The sequence below is a fragment of the Urocampus carinirostris genome, chromosome 2 (assembly GCF_059441175.1).
Source record: "Urocampus carinirostris isolate Australia breed hairy pipefish chromosome 2, RoL_Ucar_1.0, whole genome shotgun sequence".
NCBI classification, from domain to species: Eukaryota; Metazoa; Chordata; class Actinopteri; order Syngnathiformes; family Syngnathidae; genus Urocampus; species Urocampus carinirostris.
The window spans coordinates 60,553,618-60,576,674 of record NC_142350.1 but is presented as its reverse complement, the minus strand read 5'-3'; the positions used below and the strand labels follow the sequence as shown (position 1 = coordinate 60,576,674).

Here is a 23,057-nt window from a genome sequence, read left to right as displayed (position 1 = left end):
GAAATAGATAGAGATAAATGTCGAAATAGATGTCGAGATAGATAGATAGATAGATAGATAGATAGATAGATAGATAGATAGATAGATAGATAGATGTCTCAATAGATAGATAGATGGATAAATGTCTCAATAGATAGATAGATGGATAAATGTCGAAATAGATAGATAGAAAGATAAATGTTGAAATACATAGATAGAAAGATAAATGTCAAAATAGATATAGATAGATAGATAGATAGATAGATAGATAGATAGATAGATAGATAGATAGATAGACAGACAGATAGATAGATAGGTAGATAGATAAATGTCGAAATAGATAGATGGATAAATAGATAGATGGATAGATAGATACTCTATTCATCCCCGTAGGGAAATTCACAATTCCAGCAGTATCCTGGTGTTGAAAAATAAAATAATAAAATAAAAGATATAGAAAACAAAAATACCCAATATAACGTGTCGATAGAGAGTATTTAAATAGTGCTACGGAAAATACACACTGTAATGAAAATAGGGTAATATGCAAATGTGGGGGTGGGGTTTAATGAGGCCTTTTACTCCCCCGGGTGAAGTTAAAGAGCCTCATGGCATGAAGAAGAAATTATCTCCTCAGTCTGTCCGTGAAACAAGTTTTGTTAATTTTTTGTGTTTGTGTTCTTACATTTCAAACTTTAAAATGGTCAAGCGGTGTGCATGGAGTACATGCAAATCTGATACAAGGTATCCTGAGAGGCTGGGCAATGGGAGGTATTTTTTACTCAATTTAACCATGTCTTAATCAAGACATGCATCTGCTTTGGATAAAGTCATCCGTCGACCACAGCACCAACTCAACGTGGATTAAGTTAATAAAGATGTCTACATCTGTTCTAAGGTAAGTCAACAGAGTATTTGAGGCAACATATTGTCACGACGCTGAAGAGAAATAGAAAGTTATTTATAACGTTAGCATTTCTAACATTAGGCTGACGCTTGCTAACGTTAGCTTTTGGCTGCGTTATACATCAAGTTTGTTTACTGGGAGTTCAGTGGCTTGGACTTAGACTAGATGGAGCTTTTCATAGACCTTCTCAACAATGAAATCATTACTCTGACCCTCCAGTGCACAGTTCAGGCCCTTTTTGTGTCCGAGTAAGTAGAGGGGGCGGGGCTTAGCCATAAATAAATGTCCCTTTATTAACGCATTCACTGCCATTGAAAGTTCTAGACATCTTTGTCATTGACTCATTCACTAACATTGACAGATACAGAGACTGAGTTATCGCTGGTTCACTGCTTTGCGGATTTTGAATTGAATTGTCTTTGTTGTCGTTGATATCAATGTATTGTGCATTGTGTTCTGCCCGAGTAAACAGGGCGCAGTAGGCAAATGCTATCGGAGGGGTAGGTTAGGGAAAGCTTCGTGTGTTTAGTGTGCGTGACTGTGATAGGCTGGTGTATGCTGTCGGTCAAACAGTGGGGCGGGCGCACAAGTCAATGTGTTAGGCCAAAACAAACTGCGCTAAATAAGACTCTGAGGAATGTCAGAAGAGCGTAAACAAATGTTGATCAACAGAGGGTGCTCCGTGGATTGTTATCGGGTTCGAGAAGCGACTGAGGCAGCGTTGGGAGAGAAAGCATTGTCGGGGCTACTGCAACGGCTAGGCTAACTACTCTCTTAAGCCACCCATGTGGAGCCTGTATCTTACAAATGCAAGATTCAATACAACTCTTGAGAAACCACTACATTCACAAGAGTCTCAAACGGCTGCACAGATCAAAGACTTTTGCAAACTATTATTACAGACTACTATGACACATTCTATTTCTTTTATTTTATTGTGATTTTATTTTCAACGCAAGGATACTGAGTGTGAATTTCCCTACAGGGATGAATAAAGTATCTATCTATCTATTTATCTACATTTGGGACAGTTGTGTTTAAATCAATGTGGAGACGTGGCTGAAGTCGAGGTTACCCAATGCTAGCATGCAGCTAGCAGGCCTCTCTCTAAAACGCTTTCTTGCACCAAAGGGAGAAGCTCTCAGTTTAGTAGCTCTTTTGTATAATGGCAACCAAGACCATTTATTAAACTGCAAATCAGTGTTCTGTGTTTTTAATGGAAATCTATAGTTGTTATTTTGTTACAGTTGTATACTCTCAGTTGGTAAAGAAGTCATCTCGAGGTAAGTCTGCCCCTTGGGGGCTTTTATGGAAACGGGAAGCTACTTAGTGAGATTTTAACATTCTGCAGGGGGTTCCGGTCCCCATTGACTGCAATAACCGGGGGATTACTGTATAATTCTCAATGGTAAATGAAATGAAATGATCTGCATTTATATAGCGCTTTTCAAGTCAATGGCTTCCCAAATCGCTTTACAATGTGCTCCACATTTCCCAATAGCGGCCTTGCAGCCATGTAAGGCGCTAACCTGCTTATAGGGGGTATGAGGGGTTCAGTGTCTTACCCAAGGACACTTCGACATGTAACACGTACGAGCCGGGATTTGAACTGGGATCCCTTGATCAAAGACGAGCGCTCTACCTCCTGAGCTACTGCCGCCCCAGTAGCGAGTGACATAATTATTGCAATTCACCTAATTAAGCAATAATAAACCGTACTAGCACAACACGGCACCTATTTACTCACTTTTATGAGGGGCGTCCCTACTTCTAGGGTTTACACTTTTTGCAGGGGGTTCCGGTCCCCATTGACTGAAATAACCAGGGATTACTGTATACTTCTCAATGGTAGTGAGTGTGTTAATTATTGCAATTCACCTAATGAAGCAAAAATAAACCGTACTAACAGAACGTGGCGCCTATTTACTCACGACAAGAACAATTACCGTATTTTCCGCACTATAAGGCGCACCTAAAAGCCTTTATTTTTTTCAAAAGCTGACCATGCGCCTTATAATACAGTGCGCCTTATTTATGGATCAATATTAAGTCGCAAAGTCTTGCAACTAAGGCAAGCAGCCGCCGACTAGATTTTCCCCCGAACGCCAAGTAGTCCGCAGTGTATGCTGGGATTTATTTACTGGCGTTTCATTGGCTAACCAATGTGTCAATCATCATTTGAATCGATCACTATTGGCTAAAGTTATTCGGAGGTAAATGGGGCGGATCCTTTTTATCATTTACAGGCTGGCATAGGCTAAAGCGGCAAAACAAAGCCTGCAATTGGCCGAAAAAGATGAACGTGAATAGCACCTTGGGTTGACGGCATAGAGAAAACAGTATTTTCCCATTCTGTACTGTATTTGTAAATATTTGACTCTCCTGGATTTACTACACTCACGGATATAAGAGGACCATGGTTGCACATTATTGAACACAACGACTTCGGTGAGCTACTCCGGCTATATATTTTCCTTGTATCTTGTTTCAGACTGAACTCGATGTTTCTGTGATAAGCGGTGCAGATAATGGCTGGAATGGAGTGTCTAGTTTTAAATTAAACTCAATTCCAAGTGTTTATTGTCATATGCACAGTAAAGTTGCGAGCGAAAAAGAAAATAGAAACTAAGGAATGGTTGGCATTTCTTGAATCCCAAGACTTTAACCTTCCAATGATATTTGGAACGATGCATTTGAGTGACATCGTACAGACACCGCATCCGCACGTGTCTACTACACTTATTTGCTTCTTTGCAAGCTTTCGGAATGTTAAGGGGGTGATAAGTTTGACTGAACTATCTGACTGTTTTGTCGACGTTCCCATTGTAGCGCCTTATAATCCGGTGCGTCTTATGTATGTCAAATATAGGACCAAAAACTATTTTTTCGGGGTGCGCCCTATAACCCGGTGCGCCTTATAGTGCGGAAAATACGGTGTGTAGAATATTGAGACAATATTAACCGAAACGTTCCAGATTAGAGTTGAAATGGCCAAGACGAGATCGGTCTCACAAAATATAATTGGTTTTATATAATTGGTTTTAAAAAGAATAATAATTATAAAACTTCCAGTACAAACATTGTATTCGAATAATTAAAAATGTTTAAAATATGAGGAAAACCTATAAGTTGACAGGGATGCTGTTGTTATTTAATGTTATTTGATAGCCTTTCAATCTCCTCTATTGCCTTTACTACATGCAAACACAAAAAAATTATCCATTCAGATTCTAGCCTGGATTTGTTTCTTAAATATACACATCTGGATAATTTGTTTCTATTGAGATTAATTGAGAAGAATAGAATCTGCACTCACCTCACAAAACACCTTCCTGGCTTCGGTCTCATAAAACAGACCTACGATGATTCTGGCGTCCTGACGCTGAGAACAAGAAAGAAATAAGAGAAGAAAACAGTAAATTAAATGAAAATAATAATGTTCACAATAATATTGTGATTTAAACTTAGGTTCATTAATTTTTTTGATTTGAAAAAAAGACGAATGGGATAGGTATTTCATGGGAGAAAAAAGAGGTACCATTAAGTGAAACGATACTAATGCAATTAACTCATTCAGCGCCAAAACATATAAATATGATTTCAGAAGCAATGTCCCAAAGTGCTAAAACGTAAACAATACCTTTTTTGGGTTTATTTAAAAAAAAAAAAAAAAAAAAAAGATTCCAATGGCTTTGGCGCTACCGGTAAGTTAATATCAAACCTCTGGGAATGATTTCTGTGTGTTTAATCATTTATCAGATGTTTGTTCGCACATTGAGGAGCCCCCACCTCTTTGTGTTAATTTCATTGCTCTATTCGGCGATTGACAGAGTAAGGACAGCCCCATAGTGACCAAAATCGTGTGATCACGCTACCGGAAAAATTGAGCGCTGGAAAATTCATGCATCATTCATGAATAGGGTCAGTGTTCTTTCAATATCTTTTTTTCCCAATGCAACAAACCCTAAATAACGTAAAAATACGGCAATGGCACTGAATGAGTTAACAACATAATCTCACTACAACAATTATTTTGTGAGTTTTAAAAGGCTAAATATAATGATGAATGCATTTCCCTCATTTGTGTCGTGAAATGTGAAAAATTTGTTTGTTCTGACCCGCTTGTGTAAACTCATGAAAACCAAATCCAGAGCACCTGTTGTATTTTGTGTTAAACATTAGATAATTAACCATTTGTTAAATTTTTAATTTCACATTTGAAATGTTTTTTTCTATAAATGCGTTTTTTAAGTAGTTTGCAGTAAATAAATGAATGATAACAACATTTGTAAGACACTGAGTCAGAAATGAGTGTTGGTGGTGTATATAAAATGCCTTTCATTTATTTTAACTGTGTGTATTTTATTTTCTTAAATACAAATAAAATAAAAACATAAAAAGGGCAATCAATGCAAAATATATCACAATAATACTATTTTTGTATTTTTTTCAAAATAAGTTCAATAACAAATATTTAATCAACTGAGTGAAATGGGAATTGTTTCAAGGGACAGTGTGTGTGTGTGTGTGTGTGTTATTCAGCACTTCCTAGTGTAAAAAAATAAAAATTCTTACAAGAAACAATATTTTAATAATAAAGAAAAAATATCTATCAACTACCAAAAATCGTGCTTTTTAAAAGAATAAGTCGAGGAATTTGTATATACAGTGGAACCTCGGTTTTCGAACGCCTCTCAGTTCGGACAAATCGGTGTTCGACCAAAAATTGCGAGAAATTCTTGCTTCGCTGTTCGGTCAAAAAATCGGAGTTCGAACGCCGGTAAGCTAGGGTGCGATGCTGAGCGGCGTACGGGTGTTTTAGCCCCTAATTATGCCTCCGAAGAAGGTGGAAAAAAAAAACCAAGTTGTTTGTCCAACTATTGCCTTTAAGAAAGACGTAACAGCTAAATATGAAAGAGGTGTACAAATTTCCAATCTTGCTAGTGAATACAGCATGGCTAAATCTACTATCAGTACGATAGTAAAGAATAAGGAGGCTGTGAAATCGAGTGATGCGGCTAAGGAAGTTAGCGCTATAAGCAAGCAACTGCCGCAAGTTTTGGAAGAGGTTGAAAAACTTTTGATGATTTTTCTCTCCCCGCCGTCCACCACAAAGGTAAGAATTCATATTCATAATTCTTTTTTTTTATATTTACATGTTCATGTTAGCGTAATCTTTCGTAAGTTTGACTTGATTGATTTGCCGTTTGGTGATAGTCGGTGTATACCGGATGGTACCCATTATTCACATATTTGCGTTTTTCCATACAGATTTTCTTGTACGTCGTACACGTCTTAAAATGCATAATAAACGTACTTTGTATGGCAAAAACGTACAGGTTGACAGGTATGCCATAAATTCAAAGCCTGAAATATGGCGATATTTCCAAAAGGTATCAGGGGGTTTGATACTTATGCAAGGCACTGTAGCCAAACAAGCTTTTTTATCTTCACGCCATTGATACCCTTTGGGTTTTTCTGCCTCTCAGGTCAATCCGGGAAGAGTGACAAAATGTGCTTGACAGGCTTTTTCGGTTCGATGGACCAGAACCCGGTAATCGCTCCCACATCGAGCCTTTCGCCATCATTTTCCGATCTTCTGTCAGTCAGCCTTCAGGTGCCTTGTGACCAGTGTTCCCTCTAAGGTGTGCGCGTGTGCAATTGCGCACTGCTCGCACATTCTCAGCGCACGAGAAAATCTAGCCGGCGCACAAAAATGAGGGCTCAAAATTGCTAATTAAGAAGCGACTTAGGTCAAAGTTACAGTGCATGAAGGTACAAATACACGGGTTCCCCTGACGTTGTGTCCTAAATGCGATATTTTGAAGTCGAGTCGAAGTAGAAGGAAGTTGAGTAAAGTTAGAAGAGTTTGTTGAGAACCGGCTTCTTCAGCTCGGCTCACTAAAAGGAACCGGCTCTTTCGGGTCCTATACGGCTCTTCAGGTTGTTTTTGCTTCTTTCATCCCAACATGACCAAATATTATGTAAAATTATGCACAAAATGACTAAAAGGAAGGGGGGAATAGAACAAAAAAGAAAAAAATACCAAAATGAAAAAGTTGTGAAAAGCAAGAAACAAAAGGAAGAGAAAAAAAGAAGGAAAAATTTAGAAAAAAAATCCAGAAAAAAAGAAAAGAAAGAAATGTAGGAAAAAAGTAAATAGAGAACAAAAAGAAACAGCTCGGAAAAAATAAACACAGTGAGATTTTTTTAGAGAAATTTAAAAAAAAAGTAGAAAAAAACACGGGAAAAAAAAGGAAAGTTTGTGTTGCATTCAAATAATTTCTAATTATATCAAGTGAATCTTGTTGAAACAATGGAATTCCACTAAAAAATGTGATTAAGTACAGTTCTGTATCTTACAACCGACTAAATAAGCCCCAAAAATGTTAATAGTATGCGACAAAATATATCAGGAAATAAAAAGAAATGGATATCTTGTGAAAGTATTGTAAGAACAAACGACGTTTGTAGGCCGTACAACCTTTGCAATTGTACATGAGTCAATTCATTCAAAAGAGAAAAATAATTTTGCATTGCAAAATGTAACGTGATGTCAAGTTTTGGACATGTTTGATAATGAATTATCATGCCACACTTGGGATTACGGTTGCTCACTGTTGTTTCAAGCGTTGCTCACCGACTTTGTGTGAACCCTCAGACCCGTGGAAAATTACAGGGAACATTGCTTGTGACGCATTTCTCTTTCTCGAATGGTTCAGTCTTAGCACCGGAGGACTACGTGGAAAAACCAACACAAGATGACTACGAAGAGCACATACGACGCCCGTGACCTTCAGCTTCCCAGAAGCTCAGGAGTATCTCATTAACGCTGCACATTAATTTCTGCCAACTGGCGTCCATGCTAATGATATTTGCAGCTGTGATGAGAGCGCCTGGAAGGAAGGATGTTAGGAGGGTGCCGATGGGGGCGAGAGAGAAGAGAAAGGGATGGGGGGCGGAGGGGTCTTTGACAGCTGAGGTGAATTTTTAATCAAAGCACCTTCAGGTTTTTGACAGCCACAGCCGGGTCGGTTAGGAAACTCTGGCGGACGCTGATCTCGATGCCGGCCTCCTTGACTCGCTGCTCCAGGTCGTCCAGAGTCTGATGGACAGATACAGCAAAGATAGGAGAAAACATCAAAGCGAGCACCAAAGACGGCGTGTAATAAGGGAGAAGAAAGTAAAATGCCACCGACAGCGCCGGTGGGAATAAAATAGTCCATCATTTATAGGGCTGCAAAGAATAGTCATGGTCGCCAAAAATCGATGACAGAAATTCTCAAAAAATGTAATTCATTATCTACTATTGTTGCCAGAAACGTTTATTCAACACTCTAAGACATCTCTACTTTAGTAAAATCTTGCGGGCTACCTGATTGGTTCCCTGTTCCTTTTTAAGCCCACTCCTGTCGCTCTCCGGTTGTCAGTCCGTCAGCGAATCTCTGATGTTACAAGGCAAGCATTTTGACCCTGACTTCCGCCTGTCCCGTTTATGCACCCGTTTTTCCACCCGTCTGTTCCTGATCTCCCCGTTCTGACCTGTTTTTGATCCCGACCGTTTGCTCTCCTGTCCCGGCTATCGACCTGTTTTTCCGTCCTTGACACCGCCATCTCCCGCGATGGAAGATTCACTTCCATACTTGGATTAAGATCTGAATGTGTGAACGGCTTGCTTCCCGCGTCCAGCGAGCACCGGATCGCAGGCAATGCCCTTCCTCTTTCTATCAATAAAACTTGTGGTTAACGTTATGCAATTTGGTCCTGACTCCGTTCTGGTCGTGACATGCTAAGAGTTGCACATGTGCAATAGTGTCTCTGTCTCAAGTGCTTACATAAGCATACACAAATTCCAGCGTCAACATCCATTACACGCACTAAAACTTTTAAAGTTGGGGAGCATTTTAGCCTGGATACAGGCAATAAAAACATGGAGTAATCCCTTGTAGTATCACAGTTTTGCTACTATTTCATCATGTATTGTGTTCTGCATTCGCCCTCATGTAGGTTTTAGATCAGGTGATGGTGTAATAATAGTCTGTGGTTTGCAATAATCTGTGGTCTGTGCAGCCCTTTGAGACTCTTTGTGATTAAGGGCTAAACAAATAAACATGACTTGACTTGACTAAAAGGAGGAAGATGCTTTCTATTGCTAACAAAGGTGGACCTCTCCACCAGCTAAACTTGCTCTGTAGCCACATACAGCGCTCTCAGTTGGCTCCTAGTCACTTTAAAAAAAAAAAACGTTTTCTAATGGAAAAGTGTATGGTTTATGCAGCACAGATTCGGAAGGTGAATGCATTCCAAAACCTCCACATGTTGGCGACAAAGTATCATGTAAAGTAAAACAGATCAGTACCTTAATCCATACAGTAGTGCAATCAAACAGCAAGGTTATTTTGAAATTTATAATTCGACAGTACAGAAGTTATTTATTTAAAAAGTATATAAATTATTTCTGGCCCCGGTAAGTTTCAAGTAACGTTCGAGCCGATACGGTTTTAACGGTCATGATTGTACATTTTTTATGAGTATATTTTGCTGTAAAAAAGCGTTAGGGTTATGCGAGACTGTGCCTGAAATAAAATGCAAGCAGTCCGGAGAACAAATATCAATTGTTAAAATCGTTTGATTTCAAACTGTTGAGAATAGTTCAGTACTTTTGTTACAGACTTTGTAGTTGACCACTGAATGTACTAAAACACATCGTATTTGTTTTATTTACTATTCTACTGCTGCCAGTGAGCCTGTTCTTTTTTTTACAGGGATGCCATTATTTACTTGATTTTAATTGATTTTTTATTTGTCCCTCAAAATGGAGAGGTTTGTTCATGGATTTAATTCTCCACTGACTGAGCACACTGCCTAATTTGTTTTGGATTGCATTTTTATTTAGTTTTGTATAAATAAGGAATCAGATTGTTTAATCAAAACAAAGCATTGCGAAGGCACACAGGGGGTGTTGACGCAATGTGATTTCTGCCCGGTGCTCTGAATGTCATAGTGAAGAATTTAGTGAAGCGTGGGTAAACGGTGGGAGTAACTGACTGTTAGCCATTCTGAATGCAGAACAAAATGTACAATGAAAATCAAAAAAATAGGGAATACGTAAAAAGTAAACCGCGATATAGGCAATAAACAGAATATATTGCTTGAATACAGAACTAGGCTTTATGGTTTCACAAAATGTGCTTTCAAAGTGGCTGACAATTATTCATACACTACAGGGGCAGATAACAGCGGCCTATAAAAAACAAAAAGTAATTCAGTGAAAATTTCCCCAAATCCCCGCTTCATACCAGTCCTTTGTCCAGCACTGAATCCTGCAGAAGACTGAGAAGAAGACTTCCGAGAAAAATAATGAGTTTCAAGAATTTTGGCGGCATTTTGATACAGCCAATATCTAAACAATGCTTTCTATAAACACAAAGGAATTTTGCTCACAAAAATAACATTGTATTTGAAGAATGTATGCATGAACTTTCCAAGAAGTTTTTAGCGCCCGATGTTTCCACTGACAGGATTTCACTATTTCGGTCACTCGGTCGCCCACACACTCTCAATCGCTGGATAGAGGTTTTGGAGAGGACGTCGTTGGGCGTCGCCCCAAAATATATGCAGAGAGGAGATTGGACAACTTTTATTTTGGTAAATAAAAGCTTTGATCGTACGCAATTGAGTTCTCCCTTCCTGCCTCCGTTCTGGTCCGGTCACCCCTTCCACCTCGTGACACACCTACATTTTTGACTGAGTCACTCTGGGTGATATTATCATACTGAAATTATTCCCAGAGGCTTGATACTTCCTGATCAGCACCACAAACTTTTAGGATAGTTTTTTAAAAATAAAACAAAACAAAATGGATGTTTACGTAATGGCGCTCAGGGACAAAACTTCTGAAAACATATTTAAACGTTACGGCACTGAATGTGTTAAATATTTAAATTTAGAAGATTTTATGATTCCTCAAAATGAAAGTAAATTCACTGGATCAGTGCAATTTATTATTCACGGTAATTTGCAAAACCATGTCATCGACCCTCGAAGGTTTAACAATGACACTAATGATTTGTTATGGAGTCATACACAATAATTAAAAAAAAGGGGAAAATAAATGAATTAAGCATGAAGGGTAGCCACTGTGCTGTTCTTATTTTGACATGGCATGCAACATGCCCCAGATAAAGCAAAGGAGAGCGTTCTCTCGGGAGATGAAAAGAAAATTATAGATCATAAAAACGATATCGCCGAGTTTTCGATGAGCCTTGATCTCGTCGGAGGCTCCATCACGATTTAATGACAATTTAACGAATCGGCGACCGAGCACTCGTTTCCGACCCCCAAACCGACGCTTGAACGCGCTCATATTTGGATCCCTATTTCCTGGCGGGTCACGTTGATGTGGTTTTCTTCAAACTGTACCGTTTAATAAGCCATCGAGCGTCTCTCGTGTTTGTTTACCGCATCCGCCGCGTCGCTCTCTCCCGCAATCGTAATTATCGGACTCCTTTTCAACGTGTGTTTCAGAAAATCGGTGGCGAAAGCGCATCAATCGCACGGGTCGATACGTACGAAGGAGCTCAACATGCTCTTCTGTAATGGAGGTTAATGATTGTTTTTTTTTCTCAGCGACGCCGTCCGCGGATTTTTAGTCGTTTTCCTGCTAGTTCTACTGTTTTCTCCCATCTTGGCTGGGGCTGCAACTAACTACCGTAAATTCCGGACTATAAACCGCTACTTTTTTCCCAAACTTTCAACCCTGCGGCTTATTCAGTGATGCGGCCAATTCATGTAATTTTCTAACGGCCGCCAGCGGCGCTCGAGTACAAAAGGTAAGATTTAGACCGGTGGAATATATGCGCCGAAGAAGACTGCAACTTCTTGGCTTGTGCATAAATGAAATTAGCGTAAACATACCGTCATCATGCAAAATGCAAAAAGAAAGGCACATGACGCAGCTTTCAAGCTAAAAGCAATCGAGCAGTCCGGACGGTTTACCGTGATTTTTACAAGTACGGTATGTTTTTTTTTTACCAGACCCGTTTACTGTGTTACGAGCGTGTTGCTAGCTTGTTGCTACCATTAACTGCCCTGTCACAGGCACCGTTTGGGATGAAAGTTATATTATTATTATTAAAGCTTTGAAAACTCTCTCGGTGTACCGTCTTTCTTTGTAAACATGTGTAACCCATGTATAATATGTATTTGCAACTGTTTTTGTAATGTATTTATTAGTATTTATTTTAGACACTTATTCTGATATGTTTTGCACGGGCGAATGAAAAAGGAAGGGCGGAACAAACAGGGGGTGACCTGTTTGTGGACGCAGCGGACAATAGTGGAAATGTATTTTTCCCACCCTAACCTTTGGAAATATACACTTTTTTTCCTTGGATAACTTTTAACGGGACCCGGACTCTGCAGGTCTGCATCAAACTTTAAGTACCGGTATCGTTCTCCGTTCATTTTGCCAGCTGTTATTGTTCGACTGTGTACTTTAATGAAGGACATTTAGTTTCAATCGCGGGACTTAAAGTCGGGTTTGGGTTCGCATGCGGCTTATATACAGGTGCGGCTTAAGTCCAAAATCGGTTTTCCTCTTAAAATGTGGTGGGTGCGGCTTATAATCAGGTGCGCTCTATAGTCCGGAATTTACAGTAGTTTTGTATTAGCACTAATCAGACCATTTTCTTGGCCAAATCGTAGCACTTTTTAAGGACTTTGGAAGCCAATTTTCTAATTTCTGCAGTACAGACGTTGCCCTACTTACAAACAAGACGGACGATTGTTCGTAAGTTGGATTTGTTCATAGGTTTCAGTGCTATATTTTGTGTGTTTACGGTTTATATAGGGTAGCACGGCGGCGCAGTGGTTAGCGCGTGTGCGGCACAGTTCTAAGGTCTTGGGAACCTCCTGTGTGGGTTCAAATCCAGCTACCGGACTTACTGTGCGGAGTTTGTATGTTCTCCCCGCGCTTGCGTGGGTTTCCTCCAGGCACTCCGGTTTCCTCCCACATTCCAAAGACATGCATTTCAGGTGGATTGGCCGGTCCAAATTGTCCCTAGGTGTGAATGAGCGAGCGAGTTGTCTGTCCCTGTGTGCCCTGCGATTGGCTGGCAACCAGTTCAGGGTGTCCCCTGCCCACTGCCCGATGATTGCTAGGATGGGCTCCAGCACCCCCGCGACCCTACTGAGGATAAGTGATGCAGCTGATGAGATGAGACGGTTTATATACGCAAGTTTAAGGCTTGTGAAAGTAACTTGTATTGTTTGGTACTAAAAAATAAACATTTCATAAAATAATATGCTCAATAACGTTACGAAGCAGGCTGAATGATAAAGCATGGTACTGAAAAACAAAGCTACATATTAGGCGTTGACATTCTGTGGTCTGTGAAGCCCTTTGAGACTCCTTGTGGTTAAAAGCTTCACAAATAAACATGACTTGACTATAAAAATAATTAAAGTTGAGTTTAACTTACTTTTGGAAGAGTTAGGCGACTCCCCCGTGGTAAAAAGTGGACAAAAAAAGCGATCCAACCATTTTCTCAACCGCATTAAGCTTTCTTATTCCACTTTTACCTTAAAATAAACGGCTCGCCTCTTCTTTACACTTTACACCAACCATATTGAATGGATGCACGAGATATTATACAATAAAAATGTCAAAGTTCTTAGCGCGCTAGAGATAAAGTGCAGTGTGTATATACACAAACCAGGAGGTAGAAGGATTTCTTCTTCGGGGTGGATGCTGGGTGACCTCTCACAGCGCCACGTGGCCGAAAGAAACACTACAGTACTGTCCTCTACTCGGAAAAAGGTGCACACAATACAAAATCTAACTGTCCGGCTATTTTTCCACATCCTCATGATTGTATCTACCGTTTTGCGTAAGTCGAAGAGTCGTAAGTAGTGTAGCATCTGGACCATTAAAAAATAAATCTGGTTTATGATATATAGATCTTGAATAAAGTGTGAATATGTTTTTTTAAGATAAATTTCTCCCCATATAGGTGCTAGGTTAAATTCACAGTAATGTGTAGCTTACATTTCCATTAGTAGGAATTTCTTCCCATAACAAACGTTAACTTAATTTAATTATCAATGTCCATAATTTATACGTAATCTTTGCACAGTTACACCTTTCATAGTACCCTGTTTAGGTGTACCACGCACCGGTCCCGTAAGGGGCGATGACACTTCATAGCACAATGCTGTAGGAACCAATGCCAGCTGCCGTCAATTACCAGGGAAGAAGAAATGCAATGGCAAAGCGAAGCTACCAGAGAGTGCCATCGGCGTCATTTTTAAGCAGGCTTGTTGAGAAACATGGCAATAAGTTCAAGCATTTACAAGCACTTCACCCAAAATTGCATCACTTTTCAATCCTTGTAAACACAACTTTAAAATACAAGCATTTTTTAAGAAATTTAAGCACCCGAACGAACCCTGTAGTCACTGACTATTGAAATGATTCGTTAAATAATTGGGTAATTATTATTTTTTTCCTTAAATTGAGCATAAAGTTAATTTAATTGGATGGCAAATGATAATAAACAACAAAGCACTGAAGCAAAAGTTCTGCTTGAAATGCATCGTATCACAAAAAGACGTTTTACAAAACAATGGTAAAAGCAAGAAACATACAGTTGAAATTTTCTTTTGGTATGACCTAGGCCGATATAGCAACAAAACAATGGATGGGATGGAAACTATTTTTAAATGCAGAGGTAAAACTACCAGACAGTAATACACCAACATATGATTAAATAACATGAGAAATGAATACAAACAAAGGAGAAAATAAATTTGTATTGACATTTGGTGTGACGTGAGTTGAGTTGGTCAAGCGGAGTAACAGGTGGATGCAGAAAGGACGAGGAGACGGCGAAGGCATATTAAAAATAAAACTGATTCAATGAGAATTGTCATACCCTTAGAATATTCCTTGCTTTGATCTCCTCCTAATTTTTAATAAAAGTCCCGGGTACTCAAAATAATTTGTTAATGTATATTGTAGTGGGGAACATGCCTGAAAGAGAGGCTGACAAAACATATTTTTTCAGACTTTTCTTCAAGGTTGGCTTTGAATTTTACAATCAAATATGTTATACTTTCAATATTCATTTGGCATGTTAAAAAAGTGTATACATGCCACTGTGCACTGAAAAATAGTCGATGAGCTGAAGAGGGCCCTCCGGTCATAGTTTGGACACCCGTGCTCTATAGCACAGGTGTCAAACAGGCGGCCGCTGAGGGATTGAATCCGGCCCGCGAGACAACACTCAGAGAAGCGCAAGAGAAAAACGAGCTGCAGAATGAAATAGGTCCACTTGATGTTGCCAAAGCCTCTGACAAAGACAATGTACTTGTATTTATTTCTCTCTCTCTCTCTCTCTCTCTCTCTCTCTCTTTCTCTCTCTCTCTCTCTCTCTCTCTCTCTCTTTTCCAGCCCTTTTCTCCCACTCTGTCTCTTTCACTCTCTTTGTCGCTCTTTTTCTCTTCCTTTGTTGCTCTTTGTCTCTTTCTCTTTCTCTCTCTTTCTCTCTCTTTCTCTCTCTTTCTCTCTCTTTCTCTCTCTTTCTTTTCCACCCCTTTTCTCCCACTCTCTGTCTCTTACTCTCTTTGTCTCTTTCTGCGTTGCTCTTTGTCTCTCTCTCTCTTACTCTCTCTCTCTCTTTCTTTTCCACCCCTTTTCTCCGACTCTGTGTCTCTGTCTCTTTCACTCTCTTTGTCTCTCTTTTTCTCTTCCTTTGTTGCTCTTTGTGTCTCTCTCTCTCTCTCTCTCTCTCTCTTTCTTTCTTTTCCACCCCTTTTCTCCCACTTTGTCTCCGTTTCTTTCACTCTCTGTGTTTCTCTTTTTCTCGTCCTTTGTTGCTCTTTCTCTCTCTGTCTTTTTAACTTCCTTTGCTCTAACTTCCTTTTTTCCTTTTCTCTCATTTCTCTTTCTCTCTTCCTACCCTTTCCGCTTTCTTTTCTCTTTTCTCTCCTTCTGTCTTTCTATTTCTCTTTGGACTTCTTTCTTTCTCTCCCTTTCTTTTTCCCCTCTCTCACGACTTTTTATCTTTTGTTTCTCATGCTCTCTCCCTCTCTCTCTTTTTCTTTCTTTGTCCTGTCTCTCTCTCCTTTTTCCTCCCTCTCTCTCTTTTTCTTTCTCTTGAATCTATTCGTCCGGCCCCCGACAGAACGTTTGTTCTATCGTGTGGCCCCCGACTTCAAATTAGTTTGACACCCCTGCTCTATAGTATATCACTGAATATGGCTAAATCTAAATAAATCATAGCAAATTTTAAAACCTTTTCCTGGCATTTTTGTTAATTTCTAATCATGCTAGTGACTATTTGAAAGGTGCGATATTTTTACCTCGACAGAAGCGATATTAGGATTATTGACCGTTTGTAGAGCAAATTTATGGCCTGGGGGGGCCTCCATTTTTAAAACTAGTCTTATAACCCATTTTTATTCCTTGGATTTCAACCCAACATGAGCCTATGTGTCATGATCACTGATGTGAATCAACTGTGCCCGCTCCTCAGACTCTGATTGGCTACCTGTCACTATTTAAACCCACTCTTTTCTGTCACCTGTTGTCAGTCCGTTTGCAAACCTCGGTTTACTCTAGGCAAGCTTTTTCTACACTGACTCCCACCTGTTTTTGCTCCCGTCTGTTTCCCGGCTTCGACCCGTTTTTTTTATCCTGACCACGTTTACTCTCCTCTCCTGGCTTTCGACTCGTTTCCAATCCCGACCACGTTTTTTGCTCTCCTGTCCTGGCTACCGACCCGTTTTTTCCATTCCCGACACCGCCGTCGCTCGCCACGGAAGTCCCACTTCCGTGTTCAGAGCGACCTGCTTCCCGCGCTCAGCGATCCCCGGATCGTGGGTGCAACCCTTTCCTTTCTTCCAATAAAACGGAGAGAAACGTAACGCAAGTGGGTCCTGTCTCCGTTCTGGTCTTGACACTATCTTCCTGTTTTACTTTATTAGCATTTTTATAATTTTGGGGTGTTTATGGCCTATTTAATTCTGGTGGAATGAAAATATTTTAATTAGTTATAAGCAGGGTTGGGTAGGGTTACTTTAACTGGATTACTTTCAATTACTTTTGGATTACTCCAATACCAAATATGCTAATAAAAGACAAAATAAACTAATATGAATAAAATGACTCAATTTTGTGCAGGTTTGGGGAGTAACGGAATACATGGAACGGCAAAAATGATGTTGGCAAGCTGTTTGGATTTATTTTCTTTTTTTTTCTGTCGCATTTTATGTTCGTTTTGCCGGAGATCGAAGAGATCAAAGCCAGGAGAGAAAGCTTACCACATGTTGTGAGTCATCATTTTATTCATATTTAGTTTGTTTTGTCTTTTATTAGCATATTTGGTAATGGAGTAATCCAAAAGTAATTGAAAGTAATCAAATTAAAGTAACCCTACTCTACCCTGATTTTATGTTAGTTTTCCTGAAGATCAAAGCCAGGAGAGAAAGCTTACCACGTGTTGTGAGTCATCATTTTAATCATATTTAGTTTTTTTTGTCTTTTATTAGCATATTTGCTATTGGAGTAATCCAAAAGTAATTGAAAGTAATCAAGTTAAAATAACCTGGTTATAAGTGATTTACAGCTTCTTGTTTCAATAAAGTTTTGTGGAAAAAAAACATACTTCCTGTGAAAAAGCAGGGATTACTGGAATTGTCAGAAAAACCTCAACAGAACTGCTCAACCTGGATGTTAATGGAACATGCCGGGGAAGGAAAAGTCTGTCCTCCTTGACTTCCTATAATTTTTCTGATGAAGAGCTACTGACCGAGGTGAAGACTTCGGTGGTCTGCTGGATGGTGGCGATGCGGGTCCACTTCCACTTCTGGAAGAGTTGAACCCGGGTGGGGTTGTGCAACGTCGCAGAAGGGTGAGTTCGGAAGAATGTGGGAAAACGTTGGCGGTTGGACAAGGCTGGGGAACTGGAGCCGTATGAAAGCTATTAAGAACAACAAGGGGAAAACATGGTGAGTACACTTTTTTTTTCATGGACAAATTCAAACACTTTTTGTCAAGAACCGGAACAGGATCAGGACCCAAATGCGTGACGTTTCTCACACAAGCCTTTTATTTTACGGGAGATGGGGAGTCATGCACGATCACTCAGCAGTATGGTGTGGAATGATAGGAAGCCAGAGGCAGACGAGATCGATAACAATTGCCCAAGCAGATATCTGACAGATAGGGTCGGTACCGGACAGACAAGATTGATATCAAAACAGGATATCGAAAATACATAGGACAAACTAGACAGGAACGAAACTGGTAACCGTTATTAAACAATGGGACAGACAGGATGATATCAAAACAGCATATCCAAATTAAACAGGACAAACTAGACGGGAACGAAACTGAAAACCGATTTTAAACAGGACAAAATAAACGGGAACAATACCAGACAGGAAATACCAACAGGAAACAGGACCGAAACAGCACGGCGGCGCAGTGGTTAGCGCATGTGCGGCACAATTCTAAGGCCTTGGGAACCTCCTGTGTGGGTTCAAATTCAGCTACCGGACTTACTGTGCGGAGTTTGTATGTTCTCCCCGTGCTTGCGTGGGTTTCCTCCGGGCACTCCGGTTTCCTCCCACATTCCAAAAGACATGCATTTCAGGTGAATTGGCCCGTCCAAATTGTCCCTAGGTGTGAATGGGCGAGCGAGTTGTCTGTCCCTGTGTGCCCTGCGATTGGCTGGCAACCAGTCCAGGGTGTCCCCTGCCCACTGCCCGAGGATTGCTGGGATGGGCTCCAGCAACCCCGCGACCCTACTGAGGATAAGCGGTGCAGCTAATGAGATGAGAACAGGACCGAGTCAAAAGACCAGCGCCTTGCCAGGCTGACAAAGGAAGAGTGAGAGCACTGAGCTTAAAGAGACGGAAAGCCAATTGTGTCAATGAGCCGCAGCTAGCACCACACGGGCGGGGCCAATTGGGCGCCATGGCAACCGTGACACTTTTTAAGCACTTTCAAAGCCATTTTTTTATGAACTTTTCAAGTACCATCAATGGAAAAATACCATCCGGTGTGAATCTTGTATTTTGTAAATCTGCAAAAATATGCTGAATTTACACTTGTGTTTTTCATGTACTTAAATATTTCCACCACAATCTTCACACATGCTTCAGGTCATATTCTATTTATATTATTATCGTCAATCTTATGGACGTATTTATCAAGAAATATGATTTTTAGATCTTGATTAAATCTCGACTATATTTGTGCATCTATTCATATATTTGCTAATATTTTTTTGACAAATCTCTCCCCCATATAGGTGTTGGGTAAAAATTAGTAATCTGTAACATTTTCAGTTGCAGGAAATTCTTCCTATAACAATTTACTGCTGGGAAACACTACCACGGGTTAGTACACCTTTTTCAAGGCCGAATTCAAACAATTTTTAAGGACTTTTAAAGCCATTTTTACATTTCTCATGTAACATTATTGGGGGAATTTAGATGGACCAATAACTAACATTTTGTTTTTTTCAGAGTTAAGGTGCAAAAAGTTGAGTGACATCCATTCTTTTATCTCAATGAGGCAGGCCTCCAAATTTCCACAGTTTAGTGTGGCAGATTCTTCCATCGGAAAATATAGTTGAGTGTTATCTGCGTAGCAATGGAAACTGATATTATACTCGCGAATAATATCAGCAAATAGAAGCATGTAAATGCTGAAAAGAAGGGGGCCAAGTACTGAACCCTGCGGAACACCACAGCTAACACTAAAGGGCTCAGATGCCGGAGTTAACAAATGTTTCTACCACAATCTTCACACATTTTTAGATTTGTGGATCCAAACAATATGTGTGTTCATATTTTTGAGACGAATCTCTCCCCATATAGGTGTTATTAAATTTAGTAATATGTAGCTTACATTTTCAGTTGCAGGAAGTTCTTCCCATAACAATTTACTGCTGGGAAACACTACCCCGGGTTAGTACACATTTTTCAAGGCCGTACTCAAACACTTTTTAAGGACTTTTAAAGCCATTTTTTTAATTTCTCATGTAACAATAAAAGGGAAAAAATCCAGTGTGAATCATGTATTTATCATCAATTTACACTCACATTTTTCATGTCCTCAGATATTTCTACCACAATATTCACACATGTTTTTCAGGTCATATTTTATTCATATTATTATTTTTAATCTTGTATATGTATGTATCAGGGCAGCACGGCGGCGCAGTGGTTAGCGCGTGTGCGGCACAGTTCTAAGGTCTTGGGAACCTCCTGTGTGGGTTCAAATCCAGCTACTGGACTTACTGTACGGAGTTTGTATGTTCTCCCCGTGCTTGTGTGGGATTCCTCCGGGCACTCCGGTTTCCTCCCACATTCCAAAGACATGCATTTCAGGTGGATTGGCCGGTCCAAATTGTCCCTAGGTGTGAATGAGCGAGCAAGTTGTCCGTCCCTGTGTGCCCTGCGATTGACTGGCAACCAGTTCAGGGTGTCCCCTGCCCACTACCCAGTGATTGCTGGGACGGGCTCCAGCACCCCCGCGACCCTACTGAGGATAAGCGGTGCAGCTAATGAGATGAGAGATGAGATGTATGTATCATGACATGTGATTTTTTTTTTTATAGATTTAGTCACAAGGAAAGAAGAAACGGAACGGCAAAGCAAAGCCGACAAAGCAAAGCCAGCAGAGCAGGGTTGTCGGCTTCATTTTGAAGCAGACTTGTTTTATTTTTCTTCCTTCATCACATGGTCTTTCAAGTCAGACTGCCAAGAAACATGGCAACAATTTCAAGCATTTACAAGCACTTCACCCAAATTCCAGGATTATTCAAAACCGTGAAAGGATTTCTAGCACCCGTACCAACCCTGCAATAAGTTTAGAGATGTACGGAAGGCGGGACAGCGCTAAATGTCAAACGTTCAATGTTTCCAATAATTAGTCTTCTCGATGACAAGTAGGAGGAAAAACCTTCAACGGATTTCTTTAAAAAAAAAAAAATGGTGGCATTTAAGAAACCATTACAGACGTTCCCATCCCTCCTATGAGATGGATGGACAAAGTGCACTCTTCACAAGGATGGTAATAACACACTAGAGAGTGGAGCAGGTCGATAATGTTGTTCAGATGACATTTATTGATCAATTTGAAGAAAGACGCTATTAGACTGGAGGCAAGCGTGGAAATTTAACAAACGACAAGAACTGCGATCTCAATTTAAGAGGTTCCGCTATCATGGCACTTTCTTTAATGTTAGTGTGAAATGATTCTGACAGTAAATTACTTTCCCGTATTTTCACGTCCCACTGAGATGGATGTTACTTCACTTGCCTCGACCCTGAAAAGACCGAAATGTTAATTATTGGTCCTTCTAAATGCCGTGACTTGTTCTCCAAAAAACTGCTCTGAATATCGAAAAATTTAAGAGTGACTCAGTCAAAAATCTAGGTGTCACATTTGATCCCAATCTGTCCTTCCAAACACACGTGTGGAACATTACTAGAACAGCTTATTTCCATCTTCGCAACATTGCTAAAATTCGCCCCATGCTGTCCCAGTCTGATGCGGAGATAATAATTCATGCGTTTGCTACTTCCCGTCTCGATTACTGTAATGCACTACTCTCCGGTCTCCCGAAGTCCAGAATCAAGAGTCTTCAGCTGCTACAAAATGCTGCAGCAAGACTTTCAACCAAGACAAGAAAGTTTGTTCACAGTACCCCGATTTTAGCTAAACTGCATTGGCTCCCTGTTAGCTTAAGATGTGATTTTAAGGTTCTGTTGGTAGTATACAAAATCATGCAAGGACTTGCTCCCTCATATCTTTTAGATTTAATTTCCCCCTATGTTTTGGTTGGGAGCCTTCGCTCTGACAATGCTGGTCTACTAGTGATCCCAAGAGCCAAGAAGAAATTTGCAGGTTTTAGAGTGTTCTCCCTTTCGGGCCCCGGTGCTGTGGAACGCTCTGCTCAGAGATTCAATCTGCGACCTTAATGGAACTATTTAAATTTAGACTTAAAACACACTTCTTTTCTATAGCTTATGAATGACCTATATTTAATGTTGACAATATCTGATCTGTTGGTAGTATACAAAATCATGCATGGACTTGCTCCCTCATATCTTTCAGATTAAATTTCCCCCTATGTTTTGGTTGGGAGCCTTCGCTCTGAAAATGCTGGTCTACTAGAGATCCCAAGAGCCAATAAGAAATTTGCAGGTTTGAGAGCATTCTCCCTTTCGGCCCCGGTGCTGTGGAATGGAACTATTTAAACTTAGACTTAAAACAAACTTCTTTTCTATAGCTTATGAATGACCTATATTTCATGTTGACAATATCTGTATCTGTATATTATTTGTTGCTGCAACATCTGTTGCATCCTGGTCATCTCTGAAGGGGACGAGGCGGCATACAGGGATGAGGTTGAGTCACTTTCAACGTGGTGCTCGGAAAACCACCTCATATTGAACACAACAAAAACAAAAGAACTGATTCTGGATTTCAGAAGGAATGGCAGGAATCCAGCACCACTCATCATAAAAGGAGACTGCGTAGAGAGAGTCCACTCGTTCAAATTTCTGGGCGTGCACATCTCCGACGACCTCTCCTGGTCTGCAAACACCAGAGCGGTGGTAGGGAAGGCCCAGCAGCGACTGCACTTCCTGAGATTGCTCAGGAAAAATAACCTAAAACAGCAGCTGCAGGTGTCTTTCTACAAAGCCACAGTGGAGAGCATCCTAACATACTGCATCACGGTGTGGTATGCGGGGTGCACAGCAGCAGACAGGAAAAAGCTCCAGAGGATCATAAAAACAGCCCAGAGAATCGTCGGCTGCTCTCTGCCCAGTCTGGAGGACATTGCCTGCTCTCGCTACCTCAGCAGAGCAGAAAACATCGTCAAGGACTTTTCTCACCCCGGCCACCATCTCTTCGACCTGCTGCCTTCCGGCAAGCGCTACAGGTCACGCAAAGCAAAAACGAACAGACTCAGAGACAGTTTCTTCCCCACAGCCATTACCACCCTAAACAGACACCGCACAAACAACTGAAAACTGTTGCAAAAAAAAATAAAAAATACCTCACACGTATGTAAAATGGTACTCACGTACATGCTGTCTGCACTATGTTTGTTCACTGCTCAACAGACACCGCACAAAAACTGAAAAC

At 40.3% G+C, this 23,057-nt stretch overlaps 1 protein-coding gene across 1 annotated transcript in view; it reads right to left on the bottom strand.

Annotated features, from left to right (window-relative positions):
* Positions 1-23,057, bottom strand: part of LOC148372804 (gamma-aminobutyric acid type B receptor subunit 1-like) — a 211,921-nt gene that overhangs the window by 77,258 nt on the left and 111,606 nt on the right. The window contains exons 9-11 of the mRNA XM_088327382.1: positions 17,698-17,868; positions 7,890-7,991; positions 4,203-4,268 (exon numbers count right to left, since the gene is read on the bottom strand). Of these exons, the coding sequence (XP_088183508.1) occupies positions 4,203-4,268; positions 7,890-7,991; positions 17,698-17,868 (339 nt within the window). The remainder of the gene's footprint in view (positions 1-4,202; positions 4,269-7,889; positions 7,992-17,697; positions 17,869-23,057) is intronic.